Source organism: Bison bison, unplaced genomic scaffold (assembly GCF_000754665.1).
Source record: "Bison bison bison isolate TAMUID 2011002044 unplaced genomic scaffold, Bison_UMD1.0 scf7180017864274, whole genome shotgun sequence".
Classification (NCBI taxonomy): domain Eukaryota; kingdom Metazoa; phylum Chordata; class Mammalia; order Artiodactyla; family Bovidae; genus Bison; species Bison bison.
Window position 1 is genome coordinate 848,886 of NW_011494846.1, and position 16,213 is coordinate 865,098.

General features: G+C 42.2%; 1 protein-coding gene across 1 annotated transcript in view; it reads right to left on the reverse strand.

Moving 5' to 3' along the window:
* The window catches only part of RANBP9 (RAN binding protein 9), a 73,782-nt gene that overhangs the window by 55,958 nt on the left and 1,611 nt on the right, over positions 1-16,213 (reverse strand). The window contains exon 2 of the mRNA XM_010848826.1: positions 2,236-2,387. Within this exon, the coding sequence (XP_010847128.1) occupies positions 2,236-2,387 (152 nt within the window). The remainder of the gene's footprint in view (positions 1-2,235; positions 2,388-16,213) is intronic.

Below are 16,213 nucleotides of genomic sequence, written 5' to 3' on the forward strand. Positions count from 1 at the left end.
GAAATGTTTTATATACTGATTGTGGTGATGGTTACAAGACTGTACAGATCTGTCAAAACTCATAGACCTGCACGCTAAAACAGTTTAAGATTTATTACATGTAAAATATACCTAGTTTTAAAAATGAAAGAAATTCTGGCCACAGAAAGATGAGACTAAAAAATCAGCAAGGCATTAGTCATACATCATGCAGGATCCTAAGAAGTTTTAGATTTTACTCTCAAAGTAACCAGTGTATTAAACAATCTTAAGGGAGGGACAGACACTTCAGTTCTGTATCAGGAGGAAGGTGGACGAGTTATAGACTGGAGTGAGAGCGAAACAGGGAGCGCCCGGGGCGTCTCAGTCCCTCAGGGCACAAAGGACCGACACCTGACGGGCAGAGACTGTCGATGTGGACAGAGAAAGTTAAAGGCAGGAAATGCGCAAGTTTCTAGCAACAGTGAAACCATGAGCCAGGCCACGGTTGAGAAAAAGATTTTAAATAAGCTAAATTTAAATGCCTATGGGACATTCAAATACAAACATCTGGTCCAGAGCTCAAGGGAATATCCTGAGATGCAGTTTCAGATTTGAGACTCGTCAGGGTACTGGCAGCCATGAAAATATAAGGTCAAGCTTATGCAGAGTATGTAGAATTAAAGGTAAAGAGAATTCTGGGAATTATCCTGAGCAATACCAGTGTTATGGAGCTAATGATATAATTTGAAGTAAAAAAGAACTGGGTGAGTATGCAGCAGTAGAACTAGCAATGGTTACCATTACATGCCATTTCAATCTGGGGTCTCTCAACCACTTTACACTTAGCTTCTCTGATTTTATCTTTGGCTTGATCACCCTGGAAAACTGAAGTAGTTAAAAAGTTACTGTTGAATCCAAGGCTTCACTTTGTACTTTCCATATTGCTGACGTTGATAATGTTCAGCAAATGAAGAAAAATAATCTACTGAACACACTTATTTAGTCAGTTAAACCCTAAGAAGCACTGCTGCTGCTGCTGCTAAGTCGCTTCAGTCGTGTCCAACTCTGTGCGACCCCATAGACGGCAGCCCATCAGGCTCCCCCGTCCCTGGGATTCTCCAGGCAAGAACACTGGAGTGGGTTGCCATTTCCTTCTCCAGTGCATGCAAGTGAAAAGTGAAAGTGAAGTTGCTCAGTCGTCTCCGACTCTTAGCGACCCCATGGACTGCAGCCCACCAGGCTCCTCGGTCCATGGGATTTTCCAGGCAAGAGTACTGGAGTGGGGTGCCACTGCCTTCTCCCTAAGAAGCACTAAAAGGGGTGAAATGATTCACTCCAAATACAGGTAAAGTTACACATTCTAGTAACTTCACCTTGAGAGCTGGACAAACAACTCTAGAGATGTTTTAAAGGATCTCTGATACCACAATGAATTTATCAGGAAATACCACAGGACCGATCCAATGAGTCTATATAATCAGCTCTCATTCAGAGAGAGGTAAGCACCGAAATTCCCTGTGAAGTGTCCTCAAAATGTCCATCATGTCCAAGGTCTACACCTGAAAATACTGATTAAGGAATTTTGGGGGTAAGACCCAAACTACTGTATTTTTATTAGTCCCTTAAGTGACTCTGCTGTGTATACACACACAGAGTGGTGTGTATACTGTGTGTACACATCACAGGTGTGTACTCTGCTGTGTGCACACCACACACCACTGAGCCCAAGTTGAAAAGCAAAACCAGACAATGGCTTTAAAAGTTAGTTCCAGCAGCTACATGAAGTTGTCAACTGGAACCTTCTACACTCTATCTTAATCCTTGCAACTAGCTGAGAGTGTACTAACGTACATTTCCCTGACCTCAACCTAAAATTCTGAGTCTCTACCCCTATTAAATATCTGTGAATCACCTTTTGGTTTTGGTTAACTATCTTTGAGAGGATTTAACTTCTCAGTGGAATTCAGAAAATGGCAGTGTAAGAAAGGCATGGAAAATGAGTCATTAACTTTCTATTGTTTTATTCCAATTCTCCGTTTTAACAAGAAACCTACCAGAAAAATCTGGTAATTTTATCAACTCAAGTGTTAACTTCAATGAGTATTAAAGCAGAACCAGATAAAACCTGCTATACTAGAATATTCAGATTCCACTCTTTCAATTACCAAAATTTTCCAAAAAATTCAAATTTCTCAATTACATCATAAACGGTTATGAATGAAAACAAAAATAATTACCCGTAAACAGATTTTTCCCACCAAAATTTACACTTACCCATCTCTTCCCTTACTGACAATTTTTACTTCAAAGTAATAAATCCCACAGGCTGCTGGTATTGGATGCGTGGCACGAACTGACGCTGCATCTTTTGGGGTTTTGCCATGACCTGCATCAGGAACAGGAAGAAAGACAATCAAGACAGATATTCAAACGAAAATCTTAACTCAGGAACGAACACAGCTTTTGAATGATATATGCATTTCTACTCTCATCAGTACAAATAATCAAAGATTCAGTACCACACTAATCACAATTAATCCAATATGCAAAACAGCACAAGTTAAACATGGAACTCTTCACAGTTACTAGTTTTGGTGAAATTTCAGAATCTAATAAGCACGTTGAACCTAGTAATCCTTTTTGCAAATTAAAAAAAATATTTTAAGGTAAACAATACTTTTAAGAGACAAAAGGATACACTTTAAGAACATGATGAGAATGAGATTCATTTTATTATATCTAAATTTGCATATCATTTGTAAAATTCCTAAACAACACATTTTTGCCAAATGACCTTTTTAAACCAGAAGCATCTATATCATTGACATATACAATTAGACTGAATTGGTGAAACAGCTTTCTTACTTTAAGAATTTACAAAGCTGTTCTTTGACATACTTTGATCATTAATTCTATACAGAGGCTGATCCATAAAAGCTCTGTGGTCAATCACGGCCTACCGAGAAGCATATCTGCCCTCCAGTTGTCTTTTCTTTTTTAAGAAAGGAAATGAATATACCATACTATTGCTGACAAAACCAGACAATGGCTTTTAAACTTTTACATATTAGCTATTCCTCAATCTAATCGCAGAGAATTTTTTTCACTAATATCACATCCCCCACTATGTCTATCACCCAAGACACAAATTATCTTGAAAGCTAGCCTGTGAACAAAACCATGTGAGCAAGACAAAATATGCCCAAATATGCCCATAAAACCACCAGAAGAGTAAAGACAGAAGCTGAAGCAGCATGTCAGAAAGTACTCAGAGTGAATGAGACAAGCCCCACAATCCCCAAAAGAGCTGATGAGAAATAAAGCTCTAAGTCATTACTCAGGTGTTCCAGTTAGATATGCCTCACCCAGTACAGTCATTAATCTTTCAGTCACACTATACCACTACCTTCATGGGTAGCAGAATTCCCCTTCTTAAATTTAACATGATTGTTTTAAAATTAAACCCTTCTTTTAAGTCAAAAACTATATTGGCTATACAATAACCATCACACATCAATGAGATCACATCTTTTCTTACCATATGCTCTGTCAAATTATCAATGCATGTCCTATCATTAAACAGTTGAGTGTACACTTGCAGTGCAAATTAGCACTTGGTCACATGGCCTAAAAGAAGCTGAATGAACTCAGCCACTCTCGTCTACTACCATTCACAGGGGTCTTAAGTATACATATTATGGACACAAGTTTTCAGCCCAGGGGACAACTGAGAGGTGATAAACTTAGCTAGGAAGATAACAATGGAAGTGGCAATGTACAGATGCTGATAAAACTGCTTTAACATAAGTAGGTAATATTTACACTGAGCTAAGTGCAAGAAAAATGTAACAGCACAACCAGTCCATTCTGAAGGAGATCAGCCCTGGGATTTCTTTGGAAGGAATGATGTTAAAGCTGAAACTCCAGTACTTTGGCCACCTCATGCAAAGAGTTGACTCACTGGAAAAGACCCTGATGCTGGGAGGGATTGGGGGCAGGAGGAGAAGGGGACGACAGAAGATGAGATGGCTGGATGGCATCACTGACTCGATGGACATGAGTCTGAGCGAACTCCAGGAGGTGGTGATGGACAGGGAGGCCTGGTGTGCTGCGATTCATGGGGTCGCGAAGAGTCGGACACGACTGAGCGACTGAACTGAACTCAAGTGGAAGAAAAATATAACAGCACAAATCTGAAGAATGATATGCTAATCCCTTTTTAAAAACTGAAATTTTATAAATTATGGTTTCAGCAAAACATCTTCTACAGTAAAATTATGTTTAAATAATTGAGCTGCCTGGGAAAAGGTCATGTAAAGGAAAAGCATTTTTAGAATTGAGGCAGCTAAAAATAAATCTAAAGAAAACCCCAATTAACCCAGGAGTCCTAAATCGACCAGCCTTTATTTTGGTTTTGGCTTTTCTGAAGAGACGTGCTCAAAACTTTTAGGGATAAGGGAGCTGAAACTATACTTAATGACAGTATGTGATAATAGATGACGTATATTTAATACTACGTAAAGGCACCATTCTAAAAGCGCTGTACTGACACAGAAAACAACTTACAGTTACCAAAAGGGATGGGGCTGGGGCGGGTGTGTCAGGAGTTTGAGATTAACATACACACACTACTGCACATAAAACAGACAAACAAGGACCCACTGCACAGCACAGAGAACTATACTCAGTATCTTGTAATAACTTACAATAGAAAAGAATCTAGAAAATCCATATGCGTGTGTAACTGAATTACCACGCTGCATCTGACACACACACCATGTAAACTAACTGTACTTCGATTCCGAAAATGGTAAATAAGCAAATAAAAGCACTGTGTTTATCAGCTCATTTAATATTCAAAACAACCCATGAAGTAGGTACTATTTATTACCATTTCACACTTGAGGAAGCCAAAGGAAGAAACTCAGGTCTCACTGCTGAGTGAGAGTCCCAAACCAGGATCTGTGCTGGGATTTAAATTCAAGAAGCCTGATCCAGAGCGAGCCCTGAACCCACAGGAAGGATTTAGTTACCATGGCATTCTGGGATCACTTCACAAGTACTCTCACCTCCTATTTAAGCTACTTCTATGAGAAAAGAAAAAGAAAACTAATATTTGAGCGTAAACAATCTCTCAAAGCATCAGGTGCTTTTGTATAGATTTTTTCTCGGTCAACATCTGTGAAATAGGTATAATTTAACCCCATTTTTGGAGAAGGCAATGGCACCCGACTCCAATACTCTTGCCTGGAAAATCCCATGGACCGAGGAGCCTGGTGGGCTGCAGTCCATGGGGTCGCTAAGAGTCGGAGACGACTGAGCGACTTCCCTTTCACTTTCCACTTTCATGCATTGGAGACCGAAATGGCAACCCACTCCAGCGTTCTTGCCTGGAGAATCCCAGGGACGGGGGAGCCTGGTGGGCTGCCGTCTATGGGGTCACACAGAGTCGGACACGACTGAAGCAACAGCAGCAGCAGCAGCAACAACCTCATTTTTTAAAAATGAAGAAATTCTTACAGAGGTAATATAACTTGCCCCAAATTGGTAGAATCATGCATTAAATCCATGTCTGAATTAAATCCCCTACATTTTACTACCGTGCAAAAATAACTGTAAAGAATTACACAATCTTAGGTCTCCAAGACTAGTACATTATGTTTTACGAAGACACTATAGAAAAATTCTGTAAAGGTTAAAAGGATTTGCTTCATTTTAAAATTAACTTTAAAAGGTAAAGACCCAGGAGAAAGGCGAGATGTAAGATTAAAAGGATGCATACTATTTTTAGGTGAGACTAGTAATACCATAGCAAAGGGCCTGTTTCTAATAACATTTGTTGGCCGGAAGTATATTACCTTAAATTTTGTGGTGACCAAAATACAACCTCACACTACCGAAGTGCACATTTTAAAAACCACAGTCTTCAAGGTTAAGTGTTTTCTAGATGGTTCAAGAAGAAAACACATGTGTTGCTTCAGGATTCTAAGGCTCCCTTGCACACCATCTGCTGACTGCATTTAACTGGACGGTTCTGAATAAAGCCTCCATCCCTAGAACCCGCGGCTCTCCAATGAGCAGCCAAGTGCCGTTCTGAAAACATACCTCAGTCTTCCTTGAACCACTAGCCTCCAGTACAACTAACGTCCTCCCTTTCAGCCGAGAAAAAGATAAACTTCCTGAAAACCCCGTCTGACCTCTCCCTCCCTCTGCGTTTCCCACCTCTTCCTTTTGGCTCCAGCCACCCTGGCCAGGCCAGGCAGTGCCCACGCAACTCCCTCAAACTGGAGAGTGGTGCCCTTCCTTCTCAGCTTTTCTATCTCAGCTCAAGCTTTACTTCCTCAACTGTTCTTTCTCTAATCTCTCTGACTCAGTCTAACCTTGTTTACAGGACCTCCATACACCATCCACACACATAACACTCACATGTGATTATTTTATTGTTTCTGCATTTCAATTCCTGGACCTCTTTTTTCCCCATGGACTTCCACCCTAATTTTGACCATTCTTCCTGGAGCCATGCTCTGGATTCACACATCACCTGAAACTACTCCACGGCAGAAACATCCAATTCTAATAAAGTCTGTCTTGCTACTGAACACATTTCTTGAATACAAATTAGCTCACATACACTTGATAAATATGGGAATGATCTCAGCATAATAAAGAAGTCATTCGGTTCATAACAGCTTTTCCCCAGTACATTAATGAATTAAAGGGAAAATTTCAGCAATATACAAAAGGCCTAAATCAAAAGAGCTGGGATTCCTACAGAAGTGTATTCCTATTGTCCCTGGTGTTTGGTGGCTTCAGAAACTGCTATACTAACCACCATACTAAGCCATCTGGGAAAAATCCAACAGCAGCACAGACCAAAAGTGTTACAATACTTCCCTGTTTCTATCCCTATGGATTCACGCATCTCATGCCTACTTATTTTACACTTCGGGTTACAGTTCAGGGCCAGCTCATGTCTTCTGCTACTCAGCTATGCCCCGTTCAGCCACTGGGCGCTTTTTCAGTTGGCTGCTCTGGCACTCTGATACACCTCCATTTGTGTGTTTTTATTTTTTGTTTGTTATTTTCTGGCTCTGCAGATGCTGGAAGCTCATCTGGCTGACTTCCTGCCCCAGTCCCACAGTCAGTCATTTCTCTAAGGAGCCCTGGCTCCTTTTATGGACAAATGGCATTAGAACCCGAGGTCTAGATACTAGGTACGCTCACTGGGCTTCCCAGGCACATTGTAAAGAATCCGCCTGCCAACACAGGAGACGCGAGACACGGGTTCAATCTCTGGGTTGGGAAGACGCCGGGAGAAGGAAATGGCAACCCACTCCGGTATTCTTGCCTGGAGAATCCCATGAACCGAGGAGCCTGGCGGGCTACAGTCCACAGAGTCGCAGAGTCGGACACTAACACTTTCACTTCACTATACACACTATACACATCTACATAATTTATGTAATTATCTGTGTAAATATTAAACAACCAACTCTAACCCATTACCACATGGATCATTCTAACCACTTCAATGCTGAGAAACCTAGCTCCTACTGTCCACCATCCATTGATTTACTCGTTAAATTCCAGTTTACGTGGATAATAGTATCAGAACTGTTGACCCATATCCCCGAGGTACAGCTTATCAACAAGAATTTGGCGCGTATCTACTTTCATTTACCTTTTTTAGTTTTATAGACTCCACTGATTTCCAGGAACTTGTCAGCACCTTTTCCCTCCTTTCCTGAGACTGCTTCATATATTTGCAGTATAGTTAGACTGCTTTAAAGTCACATTTCACATTCTATCCTGTGATCCCCCCAACCTTCCTCTCAAGCAATTTTTAAAAAATATGTACTAAACCAAAACTACAATGAGACATCACATCACACTGCTCAGAATGGCTAACATCAAAAAATCCACAAATAACAAATGCTGGACAGGGTGTGGAGAGAAGGGAACCTTCCTGCTACTGTGTGGGAATGTAAATTGGTATCGCCACTGTGGAGAATAATATGGAAGTTCCTTAAATAGAGCTATCATATGACCTGCAATCCTACTCAGGGGCATGGATCTAGAGAAAAACGTGATCCAAAAGAAAAACATGCACCCCAGTATTCACTGTAGCACTGTTTACAACAGCCAAGACATGGAAGCAACCTCAATGCCCATCGACAGAGGAAAGGATAAAGAAGATGTGGAACATATATACAATGGACTATTACTCTGCCATTGAAAAGAATGAAATAATGCCATCTGCAGCAACATGGAAGGACCCAAAGAGCGTCATACCAAGTGAAGTAAGTCAAACAGAGGAGGAGAAATACTGAATGACATCCCTTATATGTGGAATCTAAAAAGAAATGATACAAACGAACTTACGTACAAAACAGAAAGACAGAAAACAAACTTCTGGTTGCAGCATGAGGGGTGGGATAGTTAGGGACTTCGGGACGCTCACGTACACACTGTGATACTTAAAACGGATAACCAGTAAGAACCTCCTGTGCAGCACGTGGAACTCTGCTCAACGTGACGTGCAGGCCTGGATGGGAGGGGGTGGGAGAGAATGGACACGTGTGTATGGACAGCCAAGTCCCTTTGCCAGTCACCTGAAATGATCACAACGCTGTCAACTGGCTACACCCCAGTACAAAATAAAACACTGGAGGTTTGGGGGGAATGCATGTATTAAGGTTCACCTTAAAAAATGATAATTTTATTTATTTATTTTTGGCTGTGCCGGGTCTGCACTGCTGCGCAGGCTTTCCCTAGCTGCGGAGAGCGGGGGCCACTCTTCACGGCAGTGAGAGGGCCTCTGACCGCAGTGGCTTCTCCTGCTGCTGAGCTCAGGTGCCAGAGCATTCGGGCTCCAGTAGTTGCAGCTCCCGGGCTCCAGAGCACAGGCTCGGGAGTTGCGGTGCACAGGCTTAGTTACTTCAAGGCATGTGGGGTCTTTCTGGATCAGGGATCAAACCCGTGTCTCCTGCATTGGCAGGCAGATTCCTCACCACTGAGCCACCAGGGAAACCCCAGTTGCTTACTTTTGATTAAACAGGAACTTACATCGCTAACAGGGAAGACCAAGCCTACAGGTTGAACGCCAGGAGGGATCAGCAGCCTGTGACATCAGGCACACATGGGAGTGGGAATTTAACCAGGCTTGTATTTTATTACAACTGTTATTTTTGTAGTGCTCTGGTTACAAAGTTCCACAGGTTTTAAGTGGTCTGCCCCAGCCCTATTTTCCCCAAAAGCCCTGTTACTTTTAGTGTGCAATTCTGTGGAAAACGTGAGGTTTTCCCAGCAACTGAATTCTGGCATTACAGCGGCAAGGTCGACGTCTTCCCCGGGACACAGCCTCCTATCCTCTCCCTTTCCTAAAGAACTCACTTCTGCACTCAAAATCCAGGGAACTTCGGCTCACTGAACTCTTTCTTGTTTGTTTTTCCTCTTTCAGGACGATATACATGGTAATTATTTTAAAGCGCTCAAATGTCTTGATTTCCCTCACATGCCTACCCTTCCATCACAGGCAGCAAAACCACAGCCTAAGTCAATGTTACAAGCCATCTTCCCCACTCATGCACCAGGCGGCTGGCCTTTGCCGAATACACGTCCAAACATCTTGCAAACAGTCATCTCTATGAACAAATGATGTCAGCAGGGACCCCCACCGATATCCACAGCACACAGACATCTTCAGAATGAGGGACATGGCTCACACCCTCACCGTTCACTTTAGGCTTTAAGTCCTCTATCTGAATTCAGTGAGCAAACTGCCTCGCCTCCTGTCTCACAAAACGGGACTTAAGTGGGGCTCCACCGTTATACGTGGTTACGTTCTACTCTCCGCTGCCTTACTGCTAACTGGTGGCCTCTTTCACTGTTATCGAAGGGCCACTACGTATTTCTCCCTTCTTCAAGGCCAAGCATCTTCAGCTTCTGAACCACTTTCCTCCCTCCACGTCCTCACTCTGCCAGCCTCCCAAGCTCGTATTTTCATCTTTCTCCTTCCCTTCAAGCTATAAGGGCACAGTGACCCCAAAATGCATACATGTTTCATAAAACCATATGCCTCTGTGTTATAAACCATTGTCAGTGATGCACTGGGGTTGGTGGCCAGTATAATGAACTTTCTCCCCTAACTTTAAGGTAATAAAACCAGGTATTGTTACTATTTATCTTATTTGTTAAAACACATTACATCCTGTAGACATTTACTACTGTCACCTAACTTGTCACTTCAGTTTTATACCCACAACCAGATTAAAATGAGACCTACTTAGAAATGACACAGTAGTCTCTAACACAGTACTGTCCAAAGGATTCTTAGGGATAATTTTAATTATGTGGATTTTCATCGTATATGCTGATGTTAGAAGCTAATTTTCAAATATCAGTGAGCCACAATATCAGCCACAACAAAGAAAAAACAAAAAATCGGCCCTATCCTCCATTCCCCTCCAGGTACTGCCTAATCTCTTTCCTCGTCTACATTCCTCAAGAATAATTTGTATTCACCATACTTTCTGCTTGGTCCCTTCTATTCACCCTGATTCCTGCCCCCGTCACCCACTTCACACTGCTCTGCCTAAGGTCACAGTGATCTAACTTCCAAATCCAGTGGAAACTCTCCTGTGCCTATTTCACTAAACCCGTCTGTTGCCTTTGACGCTAAAGTTCACTTCCTCATTTCTGACACTCCACTCCTCTGCTCAGCTTCTGTGACACAACCCTCCCCTCTGTGCAGGTGCCTCTTAACTGCTCCTCCTTGGGCTCCCTCCAGTTTTCAATGTTGCTGTTGGCTCAGGATTCCACGCTCGGCCCACTGCTCCTCTCACTTTACTTTCTCTCTCAGACACTTGAGTTCCAACCACCAGCCAGCGGTGGCTCCCCAGTCGGTCATGACCCCGACCTCTCCCCCAGGATCCCGTCCATGGCGGTAATGCCAGCCCTTCCAAGGAGAAACTGCCCCACACGCTGTCCCTACTGAAACAAGGGGGGCCCACACTCCCCTTGTGCCAGGACATTTCGTAACAACGATCACACCCCTACAGGTGACTCAACACAGACAAGCACCCACGAGAAGGCCACCAATTCGCACCACAGCATATAATGAAAAGATCTGTCCAACTGGGAATGATGGCCATTAGCTAGGCCAACCTGAAAAGGCTCTTGGGAGTTTAAAATAGGAAAAAGGATAAACCAGCTAGTAGGGAAGAGAAGAAAACAACCAGAAACTAGCACTGTCGCTGAGTCACCTTAACATTACAATCAAGGGAAAAATCATGAGCTCCAGCTGTGCGCTTACACTGCACCTCACTGACTCCAGAAGACCACTAGCTGTTCTTTCTTTAATGCTATTTCTTTGGCTTCTGCTGGTTTATGCAGAAGTCAGATCACATGGCTGAGGTTCACATTTTTACTTATCTCTAAATATACTGTAATATTTCCTTGCCATCATCATTTACTTCACGATTCACTGCAAAAAACTAATAGGGCCATATACCCAGCATTGGCCTTGATTTTTTTTTTTTTATCACTCCATTATATCCTGTCAGGATGACTTCAATACAGATCACAGGTATGTTGTCTTTTTTTCTCTACACCCAACACTGACCAACCAATTCAGGTCCTTATTTCTTCTATGGTCTGCAACAGCCTTCTGAATGAGTCTGCTACTTCCAGTCTTATGGCCCCTGAATCCATCTTCCAATTAGTTGTGTAATCTGACAAAGATGAAAACGAGCCAGTCACTTCCTATTTAAAATCCTCTGATGATTCTTCATCTCCTACAAAATAAGATCCAAGCTCAATGAAATATTCTGTAAGGCCCTGCTGGATCTTTTCCCAGCTGTTCCTTGTCACACACTTACATTCCAACAACCCCATATTGCTTGCAGATCCAAACATTTAGAATCATTCTCGCCTCTACACTGTCGTTTACGCCTTTTCCCTTGTAATGTCCAGCCCCTCCTCCTCCCTTGTATCATATCCATCTTTTAAGACTGACCACTGGCCTCACCCCCTTCAAGAGGCTGTCCCTCAGCCACCAGCTTCACCCCTGCCCACGCAGCCTGCAGTGGACCCCCCCGCATCTTCCACAGCACTGGGTAACACACGTCCCCAATACACACCGCGCAAAGCCCTCTGAGCGCTTTGAATTCAAAGACGGTGTCTTACTCACCTTCGAGTGCTCAGAACCTGGCACAAAGTAAATACTCACTAAAAGCTTGCTAAATAAATAGACAGTTGGGCTTCCCAGGTGGGTCGGCGGTAAAGAATCTGCCTGCAGTACAGGAGATGTGGGTTCAATCCCTGGGTTGGGTAGTTCTAGAGAAAGAAATGACAATCCACTCCAGTATTCTTGCCTTGGAAATCTTGTGGACAGAGGAGCCTGGTGGGTTATACAGTCCACGGGGTCGCAAAAGAGTCAGACATGACTTAGTGACTAAACACGACAAGCACTGCTGCTGCTGCTGCTACTAAGTCACTTCAGTCGTGTCCGACTTTTCGCAACCCCATGGACTGCAGCCCACCAGGCTCCTCCGTCCGTGGGATTTTCCAGGCAAGAGTACTGGAGTGGGGTGCCATTTTCTTCTCAACAAGCACTATATACATCAATTGCTTAATAAATCATCACTACAAAAAATATATATATGATTATCAGAATTGCTTAATTCTTGCAGTTATCAACAAGTACTCCTTAAAAAAAAATAAACAGATTTTCTTTGATGTGGACCTATTTTTAAAGTCTTCATTGAATTTGTTACAATGTTGCTTCTCTTTATGTTTTGGCTTTTTGGCCCTGAGGCATCTGGGATCTTAACTCCCAGATTAGGGATCCAACTCTGCAATGGAAAGGGAAGTCCCCTCAACTAGCATTCTTAAAGCAAAATTTTGGTAAAGAAAGTTTTTTTTTTTTTGGAGAGAAAAACTCAGTTTTTAAATTCCTTGATTTTTAAAGAACATTTTCTGTATCACCTCCCATAAATCTCAAAAGACATTTGTATTGAGAAGCAAGCAAATATGTGTTGAGATATTTGTTCTACCTAAAGTGCAAGAAATTAGATAAGCGATTAAATTTAGGGAGTGTTAGAGGTCTGCTGACTGGCGATACTGAGGGGGAGGGGAGCCGGGCAACCAAAAGTTCAATTTGCTTACTGTTAATAACGCTTCAATTAGAAGGTGACACTCACTATTCACTTCTTCCTATTCTTCCCAACTTTCACATTTCTTCTAAGCTGCCCTAAATCAGTATAATCTAGGTGTCTGGACTTTTCCATGGCATTAGTGTGCTCCCGGCAGCACTTTCCCCACAGGAAGTACTTAAAGCATCAACTACTCTTCAAAGTCAACTGTTCTCCAGAAAGCTCTAAATGTGATCACCGGATTTTGTCTAGTTGAGACAGTTACGTCTCGTACACACTGAAGAACAGTGAGTTCAGAGTCTGAACACGAGTTTCCACTCCTGGCCTGCCTGTGGTGGGCAGCGGCACCTCCAGGTGCTCCCACTTCCTCGCATCTTATTAAACGAGAGCTCTACCACTCTACCCAAATCCAGTAAGATGCTCTTGGTGTATGTATCAAAAAGCTTCACAAAGTATCCAGACTGTGGTAATGTCACAAATACAAAAATCCAACCTGCAACCAAAACATCCAGAACAGTCAGAACTACTGTCGTATTTGTTAAAATGCTTTAGCTGGAATAAACGTAGCATTATAACTAGGTCTAAACTTGTCATATTTTATTTATTCAAAGCTAACAAGAATTTTAAAAATAAAAGGGGTCATGTTTAAGGATTTCAACAGTTGGGGTATGACTGCTAAACAAGAAGTCTTTTTAAAAATTTTAAGAGTAAACACACCCAATTCCCCTGCAATCTAATCAACTTTGTCTGCATGGCTGGCATTGTTTAACATCAATTCCCTCAAATCACTTAAGGAACCCCACAGCTTCCAAAGAGTTAATTCCTATTGAGAAGAACTACATCTTCAAACCAGAATACATTCAGAGCAAAAGAAATCTCATTTTTCAAAGGTAGGGAAAATCCTCACCATTCTGGAAAATAACTGCCTTCAATCTTTTGAAATTTTACAGCATGCAAAAAATACTTTATGAACAGTAGTTTTCAATGTTATTTTGTGCCTTGAAGTTTGATTACCACTGCCTATGACACCTCTCCTTTGCTAAGATGCCCAGTAACTTCTCGCGTGGTCCACCCAGAAGGCACACACGAAAACAACAGGGAAAACACACATGCACACGTTAAAATACCAAGGGAGAGGCAGAGTGGGGAAAGGGACTGTGTTTGTGACAAGGAGGAGGGAGAGACAAAGGAGAGAGAAAGGGAGCGCAAAGGATGCCCAACAGCAAGATCTTTTTTTCCAAAAATAATGGTTTATGTTTACAAAACAGTGAAGTTTCCAGAAAGTGAATCTTAGTATTACACAACAGAAAGTAATAAAGAGGCCAACAGGAAAAATAATTGAGACAGCAGTGTCATAAATATTCCAAACTCCAACCAATTTCACATAAGCTGTACTTTTCCCTGACCTGAATCAACAATTTTATGTCAAAGGAGTTAGTAAAACTAGTCAAGGCATGTTACAGTGCTAAATAAACTATAATCACAAATCTCAGATACCATGGAAATTCAGAGCTGGAAATTTCCTTACCAACCCTAGTTCAACTCTCTCACCACTCAGAGGAAGAAACTGAGGCCCTGTCTGGTAATATGCCTAAAATCACAAACCGTGCCAGGATTCAGAAAGCTAGAATTCTTTGTTCAATAATACCCTGTATCTTCTGTCTCTGATTTTATAAGCTAACTATCAACCATCAACCATAAAATTTCAAGTTCTGTCGAGTCTAACAAAAAGCATTCTGGTAGTCTGATCAGAAGTGAACACTTCGTTACAGCAATGTTCACACAAAACACAAAAATAATAGCTTTCAGAAAAGGGCATTAATAAAATATCCTAACATAAAAAAACAAAGGTCTGATATTGTGAAATTTTCAGTCACTTAGACTAAGAGCCATAGACAGCATTTAAAATTGAAAGTTCTTCTCTGGATCTATGGATAAAAGGAAGAAATATTCAACAAGGCCTATTTTTGTGCATATTCTTTGCTGCCAAATCATTTGGAAGATTTCTGTAGTTATTTCTCCTTTCTGATTAAATAGTAACTTATTTATCAAGGTTCTTCTCAAATTTCAGTCCGGTAAACTTTAAGAATTTCACCACAATGAGTGCTTATACCCTCTATATCAATGTCACTAGGATCTGAGTAAGACCCTCCCTTTGAAGCCAATCAAAAATGAGGCTGCTTTGAATGTAAAAGCAGTAGGTTTGGGGCCTAAAAAACTGGATTTGTTTTCAGATTGACTGATACAATGGATTGATTTCTGCCCCCCCCCCCCACATGTAAACTTGATGCATGCTATTAATTTGGGCTACATTGCAAAAATTCCCATGGCAATTAATAATTTTATATACAACTAATCTGCTTAGAGCTTTGTTTTACATAGGAGAGATAGGTGAGGGGAGGAGGGACACAAGAGCACTTAGCCTAAGGCCTTTTTTTTTTTTTAACTGCAGGTGGAAAACAAGCCAATTTTCTTTAAAACACTAAAAAATGTGTTAAAAAAATTTTTTTCCTGTTTTCCACGAGACTTTATATAACGCCAACATACAAATATAGGGCATTTCCAATCGGTAGTGGTACGTTTCTGCTCCCCCAAGACAACACGTCTTCCTGAGGTTTCAACCTCTCTCACCCTCCAGTTGCTTTTATGGAGATAACACGGACACAAACTTCAGTCTCCGGTCCTTTTGTCGTCTCCCCTAGACAATCTCTGGCCTAATTTGGGGCAAAACCCCCCACGGATCACTCCTCCCCCCCATACATCCCTGCTCTCCCTTGATTAGAAATTAATACCCCAGAATCGTGCCTCTCTTCACCCCTCCCACCGCCCCCCACGTAAGAGGACAGCGCCTGACCCACCACCACCTGGAGAACAATGTAAACCCAACTGAGAACCCACAGATTTCCTCCATCCCGGCCCGACGATTTATCTCAAAAGGCAATCAGAAAGCGAGTTATGTCCTGTCATCCTGGATTCCCCCGAGGTGTCCTGCTCCCGGCCTGGGATTACCAGCTCCCACTCTACACGCAGGGAGCCTTAACCCTCAGCACCCCCTTCCCGCGATCGCCCCCCGCGGACCCCGAGCCCGGCCCCGGAGC